We start from the raw sequence: 19203 nt of genomic DNA on the forward strand, positions 1-19203 counted from the left end.
ACAGGTGCAGACTGCACTGTATAGCTGATAAAACAACAGTGATTTACCTTGTGAGCTGTGAACAGGGAGCTCTCTGGCCGTGCACAGGTTAAATACATCACGCTCTCTCTAAGCCCTCATAGCAGGCCATGACAGGTTTCCTGTATCTGGCAATGCAGTCACCTTGCTGGTGGTGGTACCAGAGCCCCTGCACTTGAGTTGTGCATGGAAACATCCCGTGGTGGTGTCTCTACCTCCCCCTTTTCCGAATTACAGCCAGTGTTCAAATTTGTATCTTTCTGTGCTTCTAACTCCTCTCAGGATACTATAACTTTCCAGGAAAACAAGAAATAAGCCCTAGGGTCTCCAGTCTCAAGAGGAAGTTGAAAACTACCCTGGAGTGTGAGTACCTTGGGACTCTTCCTTGGACCCTCTGCCACTCAGACTCTTGGTATAAATGAGAACAAAACTCCTCACACAAACCTTCTCTCTTGAGCGAGGAGAATTGCTTTTGATTTTCATGCATTGAGCTGCTGATACTGTGACAGCTGCTATGGCTGTGGGCTCAGCAGGACTGGATAGCAGGAAAAAGGGAGCTGCTCAGGGAGCAGGTTCAGAGCCCAGTGATTCAGAGAAGTAACATCCATGAAAAGCTGGGGAGACTGCTGGATGCTGTGGATTGGGATCTTGATGTTCCAGACCATCTAATTAGCCCTCCCTGCTGGCAGCTGAAGTGTTTCTGTTTTGCAGCTCGGGTCCATTCTGAAAATAGTCCAGAGCTGCAGGAACTCCTGGGGTTTGAGAGCCTGCTGGCACCTGACCTTGTTTCTGCCAGTGCTGATTGAAAAGTTGTTTGGATTTCAGCAGAGCTGTGAAAGGCTCCAAGGTCGCTGCACTACTGCTAAGTTGGTTTCTAAATGAGTTTGAGTGACTCGGGAAACAGATATAAATGACCTGCAAGGGGAGAAGAAAAGGAGACAACTCAGCTGCAGACATCACCAGGTTGAATTCCTTTGGTGTTTGAAATTAGCTTGGAATAAGAGCTGTCACATCTGCTTTTTCCTCTTTTTTCTTTTATGCTGTTCGTGTGGGATAGGGGGAGAAAGCCCAGTTGCTGGCACTGTTAGACACTTAACATAAACATACTGATAATGTTTACACTCTCACACTCAAAATTTCATGCTTTAAACTTTTTCTTCTTTACTGAGGTGGATCAGTGCACTTGTAACACACTCAGCAGTTGTTCTGTGAGTCCAAATGCCTTTCTCCTCGTGTCTTCAAGGTGAAGCTGCCTCTGATAACTCGAACATGCTGCCTTTTTGTAGCCTCTTCGCTGGATGAGTGGGATTTTTGAGAACTATTCAAAGCATTTCTATGATTTCTCATTTTTCTCTCCACTTCTTCAGGCTGTTAGCTTTTCCTCACCCTTCCTGAAGGTCTTTGATCCCACATTTGAGCTTTGTCCCCTCTGCTTTGTCTTGGTGGTCGTTTAGGGGTTTCAGAACAAGGACACACACAGCTCTTCCACAAGGTTCAAATCACTTCCTCTGCATTCCCATATTTTCCTAGCTCTGGTGATGAGGGGCAGTTCACACAACACAGCATTTTCTGTTGCAGAAACACAGGCAGAAATCTATGGATGAAGTGAAATACTCTAGAATAGAGCTGCTATGGTAATAGATTCCCCATGCTGATTTTGTTGCTATTAAATACACTTCAGTTGATGATTTTTTTCCCAACAATATGAAATAAAAAGCCAGAATTCTGATTATTATGTACCATGAATGATTGGTGGCTGACATCCTCATTTAAAAAGATAAGGTAGCTTTTAAAGGGTTCATTTTGAAAAAAGAATTCACTTTACAATATTATAAAATGATTTTTCCAAATGTAAAAATCTTGGCTATTTTTTCTATGTTTCTGCAGGTGGCTGTGAATTCATTAGATAAGTTAATTAAAAACAGAATTTCCTATGAAAAATTCATTCAGTTAAAAATAACCAACTGACTGCATGCAAAAGTGTTTTATTCATTACAACCCAGAGATGACAAAAAGTTAAGTAAGCATTAATTTTTACTTCCTTTCCTACAGAAATTAATTAATTGTAGAGCAAAACCAGCACATATTTTCTTTGTACAATAAGGTGAAATGCCATTTCTAAGCTGACATCAAATGCATAAATCAGTAACTTCTGTTTTCAATGTTCACCTTAAAATCTCAAAGTCTAGGCAAAGAAATGAAAGTACTTAAAGTGCAAAGGAATTCCTTCAGTTAACTATTTAATGGGGTAAACAGATTGTGATTCATTTTCACAGCAGTTTGATTATCAGGAATTATCTGAACTATACATTTGCTTCTATCCTGATTCCTTGGATAGTTCTTTCTTTGGGATAAGGTTTCCTTAAGTACATCTATAAAACTTAGTTACAGTTTGGGTTTTTTAATCTCAAACACCATATAGAGTGAAGGCCATCTCAGTGGAAGCCCATGGACTTCACTATCCATTTCTCCCCTAAATATGAATTACGAAAAGTATCAAAGGAAAAGGTGAGAAATCCCTGCAAGCAAGGATTTATCCTTTAACCTCACTGGAAAAATTCCTTTGAACTTTCCCTAAAGGTGGAAGTTGATGCTCAGTCAGGAGGCTTTCTATAGAAATTCCTTTAGAGTTTTTCATTCCAAACCTTGCTGCTGTCCAGATAAAGCTGAACATTCATTTTCCCATGCAGTTTCTCTTTGGTATTAATTTTCAGATCAGACAGGATTTGAACTTTTGGTATAAAATCAGATATTTAAGCTCTCTCCTACCATTTCAGCTAGAATTGTCTATCTGCCTATAGGCTCTGCCTACAGGCTCTAAGTGGCGGTGACAGGATGTCAAAGTTGGGATATTATTTCATTATTATCTCTGGCTTAAACCTACACCAAGTCATCTCAGGGAAACCAAGCCAATCTGTTAAATGAGATTTCTGTAAAAACAAGCAGAGCTGGGCACACTGTAACTGGTACTCATTTTTGTGCCTATGTTGAAAGCCCTGAGAAAACCTCTTCAAGACCCTCTAAGCAACTGAAAGTTGGCATTATGATGATCTAAATTGTTTAGACATTGCACTGGGTCTGGCTGGGATGGAGTTAATAGTGGCTCATACCACACTGTGGTGTGGATTTGGGGCAAAAGCGGTGTTGACAACAAACTAAAGTTTTGGCTGTTGCTGAACAGAGCCTGCACAGCATCAAAGATTTCTCTTTTTCCCACTCTTCTCCTCCAGGAAGTAGGTTAGGGTAGGCAAGACATTGTGAGGGGACACAGCTGGGACAACTGATCCCAATTGGCCAAAAGGCTTTTCCATACCATACAATACCATAAGGTCATGGTCATCTGTGAAAAATAAGGTAGAGGAAGGGAGATTTTTGGCTCCCAAGTGGCTTCTGTTTGGGTATTGGTCTGTGTGTGGGAGGTGGTGAGTGATTTCCTTTGCTTCATTTTTGTCTTTTCTTCACCTGTTAAACTGTTTTTATCTCAACCCAGGTGCATTCTAACCTTTAATCTTCCTCTTTTCCCCCCCTGTCCCACTGGGGATGGGGGAGAAAGGGGTTATGTGGCTGCTGGCCAGGGCTGACCCCCCACATGACACAGAAATGTTACAGTGTGGTCAGACACGGAGACTATACAGACAAAATTTTTCATGGAAGATCTTTATTTGGATTTTATGTGAATTAAAGGATACAAGACATTTTACATTCATGACTGTTATTGCTAGCAAATCCTGGGATCCCAGGACCTCCCCTGGGCCCCCCTTATCTTACAGGCCATCAGGCACACAACACTGGAGAGGGGGAATCAAACTGCACTGTGGACACTCCTGCTGTTTTTGTCTTCATCCTGGCCAAAACCTGGCACAGGAGTTTTATTGTCCTCCTATCACACCCTTGCCTGCTGGTGATTATTTCCTTTCATCAACACCATTCTTTCTGTTTATATTCCTTTCTCTCTCTGCCTCCCCCAGATAGGATGGTTGATACAATATTCAAGCTCAGCAGGAACATTTTCAAACGTGGAGTTCTCCCTGTAATGGACATTCCATCAAAACATGAGGCAATTAGGGATACACTTTAACTGCTTTCCTTCCTTTGTCCTGCTGCTTAAATATTTGAAAGAATTTCAATAAGGGTTGTCCCAGTAGGGACCCAAAGACTGACATCATGTTTTAGGACTTAATGTTATAACAACGAGCCTGGGTTTAATTAACCTTCTCACTCTTTGAGAGACCTGAGACACAGGATCCAATTCCTCACAAATCCACTGCTACTTCTTTTGCAGTTACTGAGTTCATTAATCTCTGTGATACTGTATTTAGGGGTACAGCTATATTTTATTTTGGTCAAGTTGAAGTGCTAAGTATTTTACAGAGACAATGAAATTCCTTGTCCTGCCTTGCAGAGAACATCATTTAAACAAAACAGTAACAGAAGAGCAAGAGGGGAAAGAAGGAAATGGAAATTCAGGAGCAGAAAAAGGTGTGGAATATCTTGATTTCCCATTTGCTTGACACCTGTGCCATGTGGGTTTGTGCTTCAAAACATGTGAAATATGATAGAAAGGGACGGTACAATACACACAAACAGCACACTTGAAACCAGTTTCTTTCCCTGAAACAATCCCCACCTTTCAAGTCAAACTTCATTCCTTCTCCAGGAGAGAGAGAGTTCCCAAAAGCCACAGAAACTGCCCATGAAACTTGCCTAACCCAAAATGAGCCACACAACACTAATGGGAGTGCCTGCTGGCAGTGACCATTGGGTGTTTTAATCTCCTAACTCATCAATAAGAAGAAACATTACAGAAGAACAACTGCAACCATGCAAAATTTTGATGGAGAAAATCTTAAACTCTCTACAGTATCTTATAAATCCTATTGCAGAGGGAAGCTGTGAAATGAGGGAGGAGTGACGTGGCTGCATGATCAGAGTGCACATACAAAGTTGGGAGAGTAGACACCACCCACTGCTGTTGAGACACTTAATGAAGTGCAGTTCAACAAAGTTAGTGTTGAACTGAAGTGACGTGCGGAGTCTGCATTTTCAAATGTAAGGAGTGAGTTTGTGTGCCTTGGTTTGGGAGAGAGAGTCTGTTTTTTTCTGAGGTTGCTTTTCCTGCTGGTGTGCTGCCATCCACCCAGAATCCTGTTCCTGTACATACCCACCCAAGGGAGTCAATGGTGTGTGCTACACCTCTGTTCAGCCAGCACACCTCTGATGCCTTTGCACAGAAGCCAGACTGTGGAGTAGGGGTGAGAAGAAACTCCTGGTGTGCACTTCTGTCCAAACCAACCTGAAATCCAGAGGAAGACAAGATGCATAGGCTTGGAAACCAGGAAACTCTTCCAGTAACATATATGCAGTCTTCTCATGCAGTCATACAGATGCCTCCTGGATTAACCTACTCCTTTATACTGTGCCTCAAAGTCAAAATCCATCCCAGCCGTGACCTACTTGGGCACTAAGCCTGTGGCTGGAATAGAAATGATAATGCTGATACGTAGGAGAAGCACTTGTACAGGCTCTGTCTGGCCATAAACTACCTCAAGTTCAGCTCCTCCTCCCTTACTGACTCCTCATTCAAAGTGCAGCTATAATTCTGCTCTGCTAACGTGGCTACAAAAAAAGTTTCAGGCACCTGATACCCAACAATCTGAAATGGTGAAGAGAATTTGCCAATTGCTTGGCCAAAGAGACTGATTTGTAGGCAAGAATGAAATTGTATCTTGCCAAGCATGTAAGGTTGAAAAACTGGTGAGAACTGTAGCACCATGATGGCTTGGTGTCTATAATATCTTTGTGCATAAAAAACAAGTGTTCACTTAAGCCATGTATGATTTTTAGTAGAGAGAGAGTATTTTAGACATTGTTGGCTTAAAGGCAAGAGGAAAAGGAAAAATTCGAATTGCCATTCAAGTGGTCCCTTTTTTCCATTTGCCACATTTTCCCCAAAAGAAAAATTTCACCCATTCATTTCAAAATGCAAGGTAAAAGCACAAAATTGCCCAAGTTCCAATTTCCAAAGGCTTTGTTTTTCTTTCCTCTGTCTAGTTTGTTATAAAAGATCTACTTTTCCCATCAGAGACCAGTCAATTTCACTCCCCTGTCAAATTGCCTTTCAAGTATTTTTGGCAATTAAACACCCGAGAACACAGTGAAAAATTGTTTTCCTTAGTCTTTTAGATCTCCTTGCCTATATTATGTGTCTGCCTCCTTTTTTTTGGGAGGGGAGGTCAGGGGAGAAGATGAACTAGAGAGGAAATTGAATATATATCAAATTCTGTGGTGATTAAAACGTTAATCCCAATGAACTATGGACCTTAGCTCTAATCTCTGACAAAAAGAGATAAGCACATTTGACTTGGGTTTGCCTGTTTCCCTGCCTGTGATTTTTAGGACTGTGCAGGACCTTTTGACAGATGCATAAAATGAGTTACTTTGGAGTTACTGTGAGGAATTTATAAATTTCTGCATGTGCATATAATGATGTTTTTCTTTTCTGTTTTAGTAAATCATGTATTTGCCACAAATTTATTACCTCTACTGTAAAATTACGTATGTGCTAACATTTTTAAAACAAATTTGTGCCATGATATGTCTTGACTCTCACAGCACTAAAAGAAAAGTTAGTGTCCAGCTGCTCACCTAAACCTGAAAATCAGATATAACATTTTATTGTTCTATATAAGATTCTTAAAGTTCTGGCCTTGTAAGGAATATTGTATTTAACTGTGCCAAGGAAACAAGTCTTGTTACAACCAAGGTGAAAGAGAAGTTCTGTGCAAATGTTAGTGAAAATACTCGAAGAATTAGAAACAACGATTAATCCCCAAAGTAAAACAGCAGAGACAAAACTGGGAATATTCAGCAGCAGTATGGGATGAAACATGTTACAAGGGTGCTATAATTATACTTGAAACAACACTGTAAGCCTAGAAAACATGGTTAACGTTTTGCTGCAAGAAAATGCTAAACAAATTGACTTTGTAAATTCTTGAACACCCAAACCACCTGTGCACAATTTCACTGTGCAATAAAGAGTTATGGTTAATATACAGACTATTTATAGTCCTACCTTAGATTTCATTTGGTTTTTACACATGTATGCAGTGGTTTTTGTGTTTTTACCCCCTATGGTAGACTACTTTCAATATGCTCTTCTATATGTTATTTATTCCTATTTAAGATAGTAAGTGTAAATCCTCTAAGTTTGGGATTCTTGATTCTGAAGAAACTGCAGATGACCAAGGCAAACAGTAGATTTATTTAAAACAAAGGAGTAGCATCTCAGTCTACAGCAAAACAAGGGTCAATTTTATGAGTACCAAAGTCTAATACAACTAATTAGACCCAACAGAAATGTAATACAGTATTAGTTCTATGCATTAAAAACCCCAGCATTATAAACCCTTAAACTTCAAGGGCCATATTCACTTATACGTTTTAACTGCTATGCATTGCTCTGGAAAGTAAATATACTTATGATTGTGCCTCCTTTGAACGAGCCAGTTTTGCACTTGCATCTCATGCACCTCCAATTACTCACCTGCCCATGCTCTTTCCTCTTCCCTGTAATCCTCCCTCTGCACTCACACTCCATACACACAACTCTTCACCCTTTCTTCTTCATGGTTTCCATGTTCCAAGAATCTGACTAGTGAATTACATTAGTGAATTACAGGGCCTGATTTACCATGATCTCTAAAGCATATCTTCAAGGTGGCCTGCAACAAAAGTGCCTGAAGTATTTGAGGTCAGTGGAAAACATAATCCCTAATGCACTTCCATTGAACTACCAAGAACAGCCACGGGAATATCACAGGCTCCAAAGGATGAAACGTGCTGCAGAGTTCCTGTGAGGATGTTCCTTTTCCGTACCTGGGCAGAAAAGAAGAAAACAGTAACTCCACATTGCCACAGGGGAATTATTCAAAGGCGGTGAGCAGAGCCTTAAATCCACTAGTGGAAATTGGCGACGCACTTTCACAGACACCCCTCCTTGCCCTGGGGCACAGGAGCAGCCCAGATGTGGGACTCTGCCCCTTTACCATCAGGCCACTGCCCGCAAAGTCCACCACAGCCTCAACAGAAGCCTTGCAACGAATTTAAATAAAGATCCATCTTTATTAAAGAGCATCTCTCGTACGAGGAGAGATTGTGGGAGCTGGGCCTGTTTAGTCTGGAGAAGAGAAGGCTGAGCGGGGATCTCACCTACACACATATTTCTCCAAGGCAAGTGTCAGAGGACGGTGCCACGCTCTTTTCAGTGGTGCCCAGCGACGGGACGAGGAGAAACGGCCATAAATTAAAACACAAGAAGCTTCACCTCAACATGAGGAAGAACTTCTTTGCGCCGAGGGCGCTGGAACAGGGCGGGCGCGGAGCATCCCTTCCTGGAGACATCCCAAACCCACCTGGGCGCGTTCCTGTGTCACCTGCTCCAGGTCACCCTGCCTCGGCACAGGGGGCTGGACTGGGTGATCTCCAGAGGTCTTTCCAGCCCTAAGAATCCTGCGATTCTCCTGGTTCGTGCCGGGTGCCGGCGGACCGGGGGGCTCTGCCCCTCAGCTGCCCGGCAGTGTCAGGGCAGTGTCAGGGCACCCTCGGTCCCCCGGGCCGCGCTTCCCCTCCACCCCCGCGCTGCATTCCCCCCTTTTCCGGGTTCTCCCGGCGGCGGCGCTCCCCGGAAGCGGTAATGCCTGGCCGGTGATCCAGGAAGCGGATGAGTCTCTCCCGCCCGCCTTCCCCTCCGGAGCGGCGCTGCGGGGACGCGGGGAAGGGGGTGGGGGGAGGCGGGAGGGGGGGCGGCGGCAGCGGCACCACCGTCATCATCATCATCATCATCATCCCCTTCATCCCCGTCCCGTCCCGTCCCGTCCCAGCCCCCCGGCGTTGTTTCCATGGCGCCGGGCGGGCGGGGGAGCCGGGGCTGACGACCCCGCCCGCTCATGGACCCCGCCGAGGAGGAGGAGGGCAGGGAGAAGCCCCCGGTGATCTACACCATGGAGAACAAGCCCATCGTGACCTGTGAGTGCTCAGGGGGGACGCGGGGGGGAGTCCGGCCGGTGCCCGCTCCGGGCCCGGGGCTGGGGGGGCATCCCCGGGGCCGGGGGTGCGGTGGTGGCAGGTTTTGGGGGTCTCCTGCGGCTCCGGGTGCCGCGGTCGCCTCCCCACTACAAGGGGACCTGATGGCGGGTTTTGCCTCTTCTGTGGTGTCGTGTCCTCCCTCCCTTTTAATGACAGTGGGCAAACTTGGGGTTGTTTCTGCAGTAAATAACAAACCGGGCGTCACGCTTACAGGTGCTTTAGGGGGAGAGGTTGGAATATGGCGATAAATCTTGAACCCCGAACTTCTTGCCGGCGAGGTTTGTGCGGCTTTGCTGGCGGTAAAGAGGAGTTAGGAGCGGTGAGGCATCCTCTGGGGTGATCCCACTGATGGATTCCCAGTGACATTATAATTTAATCTTTGACTACTGTCCCTTGGGTTTCACCTCTGGGGCAGTTCAGTTAACAAACGGGATCGCGTGGTTCCAGCGATGGATTAGTTCTTTCAGATGTCGGAGGCAGGTCCTGGTGTAAAACGTGAGCCCCTGTGCTCTTACAGGTACAGAGGGACGCACACAAAGTTCACTTGAAACAAGCACGGGAACTAGGCTGGACATTAGGAGGCATTTCTTGTGGTCAAACACTGGAACAGGCTCCCAAGAGAGGTGGTTGATGTCCCAAGTCTGTCAGTGTCTAAAAGATATTTGGACGGTGCCCTTAACAACGTGCTGTAAGTGTTGGACAGCCCTGAAGTGGTCAGGCACTTGGACAAGATGATCCCTGTAGGTCCCTTCCAACTGAAATAGTCCATTCTATTCTAACTATGTCTATAGTGCTGTTAATAAAAAAGTAACATGATCAGCACAGAAAATTCTGCTTTTTCGTTTTTAACAATAGGTAACCAGTGGCTGTTCTTAGTCAAAAGTATCCCCATCGATAATGTAACAAGCTACGTATTTGCTTGTTATCACTGGAACACTGGGAATGCTTTATGTGCCTGTGAAATAGAAACTGTTTCACAGTTGTGTGTTGTCTTATTATGGAGTGAGCTTTTATGGGTGATTAAGGTCTTAGACCTTATTTAGAACTAGTATCCAACTGTAACCTTGTAACTGTATAGCTGTGGAACTCTGTGTATTTTCTCCAGACTATTTTATAAATGTCCTTTTTTTTTTCTTGAACTTTTTGCTTTTTTTCCTTTTTCTCTTTCTTTTTGATGCTGTTTATACACTGAAGTGAATAATGTCTGTATTGAACCTTTTCTGCTCACCTGTTTTTGAAATCCATTTCGCTTCAGATTTCAAGTCAGAAAAATGTACATATGAGAAACATCTGGAGGATATTGTTGTCTTCCTTGTTGGTCTTGTGCTGCTGTTCAGGCTATGAGGGAATTGCCTTTTAAATTTTCTGGCTTTATGCTGTATTCAGAATTGAGGAGTCTCTGTGAGTGTAGCAGGGGGAGATGATGGTGGTGCAGGTCAGTCCTTGCTGTTCCTCTATGATTTGAGTAAATAACATTTTAGTCTGTTGAAGTGCAAGCAGTTAGTACTTTGAGACTGTAGTATTTCAAATTAATGCATTCAACAAAAATGACTTACTTGAAGGAAAGCTCCTCTAAGCATTATATTGCCAGTGATTTATGAAGAAGCTTGGCCTTCCAGGGGATGAATTGAGTTGTCATTGGTTTGTTAGAAAACATATTAAAAGCCAAGATATTAGAAGCTGCTCAGCAAATACAGTTTATCTTTTGTTTTGTGGTTCCAGGCAGTTGGAGCTGTCTGGAATAACTGCCCCATCCAGCAGGTGCATGTGAGGGGAAAACAGACCTGAGAGAAGATGGCTAGTTTTTCATTATATGAAGGGAGAATGGAAGTTAAGTGAGGTTGCTTTTCAGAACATAAGTATTTCCTTTTGCTACAAGATTTATATTAATATCTGTCAGATTAATGAAATACTGTTAATTTTTAGGGTTTGTTCTTAAGGAAGAACTGAAGGGGGAATTTTGTTTGGAATGAAACTTCTTTTCAGCACTGTGCATACCAGAGTTGTTTTGTAAACAAATGTTTTTATCTACTTGAAATAAATTTAACAGTACTCTGAAAGGAATGTTCCTTTGGTAAAGAGAGTTATGCTTTAAAATCTGTGAGTTAGGCTGAATTGTAACAGCAGTTAGTTGCTATATTGGTACAATCCTGAATTCAGCACTCTATATATGTACAGGCTTTGGCCTATGGAAAAAAAAATGGCAGGTTCCACGTGTCTGGGATATTTGATGCCAATTGCAAATGCAGTTTTTGTCACTACTTCTTTCATGTTAGTACTGCAAGTTAATCATTCTGCCCTTAGCAGTTGTGTGTAGGTGATTTAGCCTTGTATTTATGGTGTTTGTATTAGAGGCAAAACCCTGTGGTTTTAATAGAGAGCTTTTAGTTTCATAGGAGTCAGCTAGGCTTGAAAAACTTCTGGAGACTTTTTCTCTAGGTGAACAGACCACCATATTTTCTAAGTGTGGAATAAGTAGTTTATTCACAGGAAGTTGCTTTGAAATTGCTTTTTCCCCTTTTCTCAGTGTGGAAGCATCCCAGAGTATTAAATCATTCCTGTCAGTTAGGACTGAGTGCCATGCTGACTCATTTCCAAATTAATTCGAGTCAAATTTTTTATACTGTCAGTCTTGCTAGATTGTAAACCCACTGGGGAGTTTCACTGTCCAGCTGTGGTTCTGCTCTCTCTGGCACGTTACCTTGCAAACTCTCAATTCAAGTTTGTAGCAATTTATCTGCATTGCTACCAGACCTTGTAAGCTTACAAAGCATTTTGAGTCAGCTTCTAGCTTTCTCACTGCTGTAGAAGTATTATTTTTAGCATAATTAATTTTTTTTTTGTTTTATTTGCACAGGCAAGTTGAGTGTTTGCATCAGACATCTTGAACTGGGGTAGTTTCTGGGCAATGTTGACTTGACATAATCTTTAAAACAATGCAGATTGCTTTCCTAGGAAACCTAAACAATGTTGCTTCCTTCTCACGAGGCCTATTTGAAACTTTGAGAAAGTCTTTGGAGCTTCAGTATAATGTTGTTGCATATATCAACCAAAGAACTCATCCTTATGTAGCTGATTTGCACTTAAATTATTAGCTCTGTCTATCCATATGAAGAGGAGGCTGAAGACTAAAGACAATCCTGCTAAATGAAGTAATTGATAGGGTTTTCAGAGCTTTCCTACCAAGCTGTTCTTTTGTCATTGTCTTCATGCAGTTGTGGAATATTCTTTCTCAGCTTGTAGTATCTGTTTATGTATTGTGTGTTTGCATGTTTGCTCTCACTCTCAATACACTGTGGTAGCACAAGGAAGTTTATGTATAATCTTTGGAGGAAATTGGGATGATGTGTTGCTGTCATCTGGTCCATGTTCAGAGTGTGTTGTGATACAGCAAGACCAAAACCATCAGCAAAAGCATTGTAGGCCTGAGAACAGAAAATGTTGGCAATTATCTACAAGAGCAGCATAAGCAGAAAGGTTAATAAAAATAAGGGGTAGGGAAAGAATTTTGTGTCTTTCTGTGGTGAAAATAAATGCTAGCAGTTAAAGAATATTGTTCTGGGACTGGAAGAGCTTGATTCAAAAGTTCTTCTGTTACTAGTAGGTAAATGTAATAAAAAAATGTGCCAACAAGAAGTGGGATGTAGCCCAAGTGATTATAATGATTTGCTGCTAGTGAAACCATTTAAACAACTATATCCTATAAATGGATTTTCCCTGTTCTCAAACAGAACTCCTGTCTGCATTATAAGTCATAACTATCGTGTAGTTGATCCATTATTCTGTGCTTAAATATTTGATTACATATGTCATGAGAAGAAGCAGCATATTCTTTTTAGTGATTTAGTAGTGTAGCATTAAAGTTTTGCTAAAAGGATTTTCTTCTCATAGTGAATCAGCTATGATTTTTACATAGCAATTAAGCTGTGTTGCGTTTTGGTTTTTAGACCTCTTTTGAATATGAATTTGGGCTGGGGGGAGGAGGACCTTTAAAAGATATAAATACAAAAACCCCACCAGCATTCCAGAACTTCAGGTAGAATGCACTTATAACAGGCTAATAAGTTAAGAAAAAAAGATTCATAGTAGGACTTTTTACCAGGGGAAAAATAAGTGGGATCAGAAAGGTTAGCTGTGACTGATATTTGGGGATAAAAAACAAACAAAACCACACCAAAGTGTAGTCTTAGCACTGCGCTCTTTTAAAGGTATTCAAAGCCTTTTATCTCAGTTGACTGGGCTTGTCATTGCTATCAAAGGCAAATATTTGTCTTCTTCAGTCATCTGACCTCGGGAGTTTTTGTTTTACACTGCCTATGTAGTTAGTGGGTTGGGATAATTTCCTCTAGAGGAAAAAAAAAAATCATTGTGGGATATTCAGATACTACAGTGACAAAGCCTCTAAGCATCTAAGAAGTTTGGAATCTGTTAGGAAAAAAATGGATTATTGGGGATTTTAGGTGGTTTTAGGCAGGTATCAATCTAAAAAATGTCAATATTTTATGGTTCTTTCATATCAGACAGCTGCAAAGAGTACTGCTGGGGAGTTGTGGTAAGGAGGTCATTCTGGTTTTGATCATTCCTGTACAAATTCACAGCAGAACAAGTGTCCTAGGCAGGGCTAGAGGGAAGTAGGGGATGGCTGCACTGATGTGATCTACCAAAATGTCAGCGAGAAAGACAAGGAGGAAAGAGTCACAGGGTGGTTTGGGTTGAAGGAGACCTTAAAGATCATCCCATTCCAACCCCTGCCATGGGCAGAGACACCTTCCACTACACCAGGTTGCTCCAAGCCCCATCCAACCTGGCCTTGGACACTTCCAGGGATCCAGGGGCAGCCACAGCTTCTCTGGGCAACCTCACCACCCTCACAGGGAAGAACTTCTTCCTAATACCTAATCTAACCTTGCCCTCTTTCAGTTTGAAACCCCTTGTCCTGTCACTCCATGCCCTTGTCCCAGGTCCCTCTCCATCTGCCTTGGAACCCCTTTAGGCACTGAAAGGGTCTCTAAGGCCTCCCTGGAGCCTTCTCTTCTCCAGGCTGAACCACAACTCTCTCAGCCTGTCTCCAGAGCAGAGGTGATCCAGCCCTTTGAGCATCGTTGTGGCCTCCTCTGGACCTGCTCCAACAGGTCCATGTGTCCTTCTTACATTGTGGGCCTCAGAGCTGGATGCAGCACTGCAGGTGGGGTCTCACCAGAGCGGAATAGAGGGGCAGAATCACCGCCTGTGACCTGCTGGCCACACTTCCTTGGATGCAGCCCAGGACATGTGTGGCTGTCTGAGCTGCCAGGGCACTTTCCCGGGTCACGTCGAGCTTCTCCTCAGGGCTGTGATCAATCCGTTCTCCGCCCATAGTTTGTGAAGTGTTTAGATAAGTGGCAAAGGCCGTGCCTTCTGAACTTTGTAACGTGGAAAGAAAGGAAACAGGTTCTCTGTCCTTTCTTCTCTATCTCCAGAAGTGTTTCTTTTTAATGTATAACGCTTGAACATCACTGTTTCAATATTAGTGTGTTAGTGTTACCACTTCACATAAAGAAGCACCCTACACTTGCCATGGTATCCCTGAAAGAATTACTGTGTTTTTTCTGTATTTGGGGTTTGTGTGTTGACAAGCAGGTGGGGAGCAGATTAATTCAGAGATACATAGCTTAAAAGCTGAGATAGGTGCCCCACAGGCTATGGGTTAACTTTTCCCCCCCCCTTTAATCAAATATTAAAATAAAGCAATCAGAACATGTTTCAGATTCATAATAGTAATATAAAATATATATAAATTTGAAATATTATAAATTTATTAAATTGAATTAGAGTATTATTTATAAAATAATTGTATTAGGCAAATTTAATATAATAAAACAGAAGATGTGCGTTTCTAATTGTGTTTTAAGTGTTAAAGGATGACACTTCAGTGTTACTCCCTAGTTATCATCTCAGTTGGATATTTAGGTCTTATTTAAGTCTGTTGATTCTAAAAGAAGAAACCCCTTCTCTAGAAGGGTGCTTGATTTTAGTTATGATAGTATGCCAGAATTAATTCTCTTTCCCATATACGCACATCCTTCCTTTTCCTTTTTGGTTGTATCTGATTGTCACTTACACTCTGGCTGGGGGCAGCTTTTCCCCATTACTGACAGTCATAGAATGGTTTGGGTTTGGTCTCACATCCACTGAAATGAATTTGCTGTGATGCAGTTGAGTTGTCATTTGGTTTTTTTTTTTCCTTCTTTTTCCAACCTCCCCCCCGCCAGCTAAAACAACCTCCCCCCTGCTCCCGAGAAAACCCGATAAAGAAACCTACAGCAAAATCTTTGAAGCAATTCTCAGACTTTTGTGCAGGCTTTTGTGCTGTGAATTTGAATTCCAGGGTTACTTGTGGTTTTGGAATGTTTTATTCATAATTCATAGAATTCAGTCAGATACAAGTCCTAGCTACTTACTAGTCCTGATGTTGGTCCTGTGTCAGTGCTGTGTTAGTGTTGCCTGCTGATAACTTCATTTTTAGTGTTCTTGACTTGAGCAGCTCAAACATGCTGATTACAGTAGATAGCAGGTCTAGTTGAGCAGAACCTGAAATGTTACAGCCCTTTGGGTGTCGATAATATGTGGTAGCAGCGTTTGCTTTGTGTTCAAAAGACAGACAATGTGTTTTGCATTGAAGGTCTGTTCTCTTTTTTCTTCTAATCCTAGGGGACAGTCTTTGCCTTGATCATAAAACACATTCTTATGTGTATTTTATATGCCTTCAAAACCAACACACAAGGAAAAATTGACTGGTTTTAAAATGAATATCCCTTTCTTAAGCTGATAATGTGACGTGGCTGTCTGGAACAGCACAGTGCTTAAACATAGTCCTTTAGTAGTTCCTCTGTATTCTGTAGTAGTCCTTTTTATTTAAGATGTTGAATTCTGGCGTTTTTTTGTGGCATACATTGAATTTTTAGGTGCAGTACAGACAGAATGCTTTGTTATGCTCCAGAGGGTAAAATACGTGGTTTGTTCTTTCCATCAGGCTCGAGGCTTCACGGGCTCTCATTTTGATGTGGTCATCAAACTGTTGCTAAATCACTAAGCCGTGTTTCACTTTCTGTGGGCAGTAATGAGTTGCAAATCAATAGGCTGTTCTCCATGGCCTCGCTCACAGAGGTGTAACTTGGTATAAAACAGCATTAACAATCCGACTTAACACTTGTTTCAGTATCCATTTTAGGCATTTGTTTGTAGTCTTAAATAATACTGGGTAAGGTACACTTAATTCAGATGGGATGGAGGTGAAGAGTCAAGAATAAAGTACTCTCTGGAGACAAGGCTAAAGCAGGAATAGTTGAGTGGTGGTTTTTTTGTTTTTATTTGGCTTTTTAGCTAGTCTTTGAAATTGTATTGTTGAATAATAGTTAATGTGGTCAGACATCAGAAGAGCTGGTTTTGGTTGTTCTGGCATTTAATCAGACTTGTAGAATTTCATATTTTTTTTTTAGTTTGCTGTGTGGTGATAGAATTATGCTAATGCAGGCAATCAAAAGAATATATATGAGAAAATTGAGAAAAGGTGAGTGGACTAGGAAAGGATTTCCAAGATAAACTAAAGTACTGTGGAGGTACTGTGTGCCTGGAGGTGGGATTGTGTGATGGAAGGGAGAAAAAAGGATTTCAGGTACTTCTCCAGCTGTAGCATCCAGTTCCACAGGAAGATGAGAAGATAATCTTCCTGTTCTATGTTCTATACAATGGCACATGATTGTGGAAAGGAAACAGGTGGAAGACTACCAGGAAATAGCAGAATTGCCTATATGGCTGTTAAATTCTTAATTGGAAAATGTAGCTCTTCAGCTCAGGAAATAAAGGATTTTTCAAGAATTAAATTGCAGTCTGGTAGAGGAGGATGTAGCTGGCTAGAGATGAGGCAATAAGGAGGAAGTACAGCAAAGGGAACATGCACATGAGAGATTTACTAAACAGTGCCATTAAACATCCTCATTCTCCCAGATTCAGAGAGGGCATGTGACACATCAGGGTTTAGAACTAAGAGCAAGTGGAGTGGCAAATATGGTTTTGACCTGACATGCTTCTCATTTGGATGTGTGTCTTTGCCAGACATCCAATGCCATGTCTTCTATATAAGTATCATAAAGACTCCTTGGGTACAGTCCACTGGTCAGTTTGGATTCAAACATGTGTGACAGAATACCTTGTTCCAGAGTTTACCATTGTATATAGTTTGCCATCTCTTTGCCAAAGGTGCTGATAACCATCAGAAGTTGGAAAGACTTACTTTAAGCCTGTCTTTTCCTTGTCACATCCTTCCTATACCCAAAGGAAAGCAACAGAATTTAAGAATTGTTAGGAATAGGCTGCTGATAATATATTCTTTTCATATGGTAGACATTACATTTTGTTCTGACTTGTATGTACAAGTAGCTATTGCAGCGGTGGTGTCTTCAATGTAGTTGTTTGGAGTGATTTAAGCCTAACCATAGATCTGTGGGTCACTGTAGGGCCAGACCTCACACTTCTGAGGCCTCAAGAACAGCCTGGTGGTCAGGGAGGTTTGTTGTATTGACAGCAGCCCCAGAACAATGAGGAGAGAGGAATCAAATCCAGTAAAGCACTGAACATGTGCTAAAGCCAATTTTCTCAGGGTAGGTCCAGCTACAGAAGGGATGTGAGCCACTGTCTAACCAGCCTTCTAGTATGGGAAGGTTAAATTCTTGAAGATTTTTAATTTTTTTTTAATTTTTTTTTATTTTTTTATTTTTTTTTTTTAGCCAGTGACTCTGGCTGAGGAGCTGCTTGTTTAGTTTTTGGAGTTGGACCAGCTGTATATATGAATGATACCCTCTTTGGTATATGGATTATGTAGCTCTGTGGAAAATCACAATAGGAGGTTTATAACAGTGTATGTATCATGTGCCTGCTAAAAGTGTTGTATTAGGTCATGAGAGCATGTGATTTTAAAAAATCTAGTTCAGTGCTGGACTCCAGTTTCCACGTAGCAGACAAAATTACATGTTTTTTATTGAAACAGCAAAGCATTAGGAGTATAACATACTCATATATATTCTATAATTTGCATGTGGTAATAGATTAATGCCTTTCACTTTCAGGTGCTGGAGATCAGAATTTATTTACTTCCTTGTATCCTACACTTTCTCAGCAGCTTCCTAGAGAACCCATGGAATGGAGGAGGTAAACATAAGGTTTTTTCTGTGATACTGTTTCAGTGTGTGTTTTTCAACTTGAGTAGGAGTGTATTTGTTGTGTTCTGAGAAGCTGTTACCATAAATTGAGTTGAATAGAGCAAGTGACTTGAAGAAATTGTAAAAATTAGATAATCAGAGTAAATGTTGTGCACTTCAGGATGATCATTTAAACTCTTTAACTTCACCAAAAGAAAAATTATAGTAATGCTGTGTTTCTCTTCTTGTTTTTGTGGTTTGTGGGTTTGTCTTGGTGGGCTTTGATGTAGCTTGTCAGCTGTGTTCTGGAAGTGACATGCTTTGTTCTTCAGGAGAATATAGGTAGAACTTATGTGGAATTAGATATACTTTCCTTCAGGAAGTTTGGTATGGCACAGCATTTTGTGATTGGAAAAAATACTTGGGGAATTTTCTTATTTGGTATTTTCTACTTGTCCTAAAGACACAGAAAATCTCTTACTGAAAACTGAAGAGCTTCTAGCTCCTGTTCTTCCAAAAGGCGCCTCTATCACGTTCTAAGTGATACCAAATTTTAGTTAACTCTGTACAAACTGCAGTAAGTGTAGTTTGTGACTTTCCAATACCAGAGTAATTCAGTTTATTTCTCCTCCCCAAAATACGTGTTCATTTTTGTATTCTGCTGTGTGTGTCTCGTCCACTAATATCAGTTTTCAAACTTTGTAGGTCTTATGGCCGTGCTCCGAAGATGATTCATCTAGAATCCAACTTTGTTCAGTTTAAAGAGGAGCTATTGCCCAAAGAGGGGAATAAGGCCCTTTTGACTTTCCCCTTTCTTCATATTTATTGGACAGAGTGTTGTGTAAGTATCAGGAAAACATGGTGAAAAAACGAGGACTCAGATTTAAAAGTGCAATTATTCAAATAAGCATGAAAATCAAAT

General features: G+C 41.6%; 1 protein-coding gene across 1 annotated transcript in view; it reads left to right on the forward strand.

Annotated features, from left to right (window-relative positions):
- Nucleotides 1–8738: 8738 nt before the first annotated feature.
- The window catches only part of TRAPPC10 (trafficking protein particle complex 10), a 43023-nt gene continuing 32558 nt past the window's right edge, over nt 8739–19203 (forward strand). Inside the window, 3 exon segments of the mRNA XM_017810978.1 lie at nt 8739–9045; nt 18210–18291; nt 18987–19122. Of these exon segments, the coding sequence (XP_017666467.1) occupies nt 8967–9045; nt 18210–18291; nt 18987–19122 (297 nt within the window). The 5' untranslated portion in view covers nt 8739–8966.

The sequence above is a fragment of the Lepidothrix coronata genome, unplaced genomic scaffold (genome assembly GCF_001604755.1).
Source record: "Lepidothrix coronata isolate B3197 unplaced genomic scaffold, Lepidothrix_coronata-1.0 Scaffold30, whole genome shotgun sequence".
Lineage (NCBI taxonomy): Eukaryota > Metazoa > Chordata > Aves > Passeriformes > Pipridae > Lepidothrix > Lepidothrix coronata.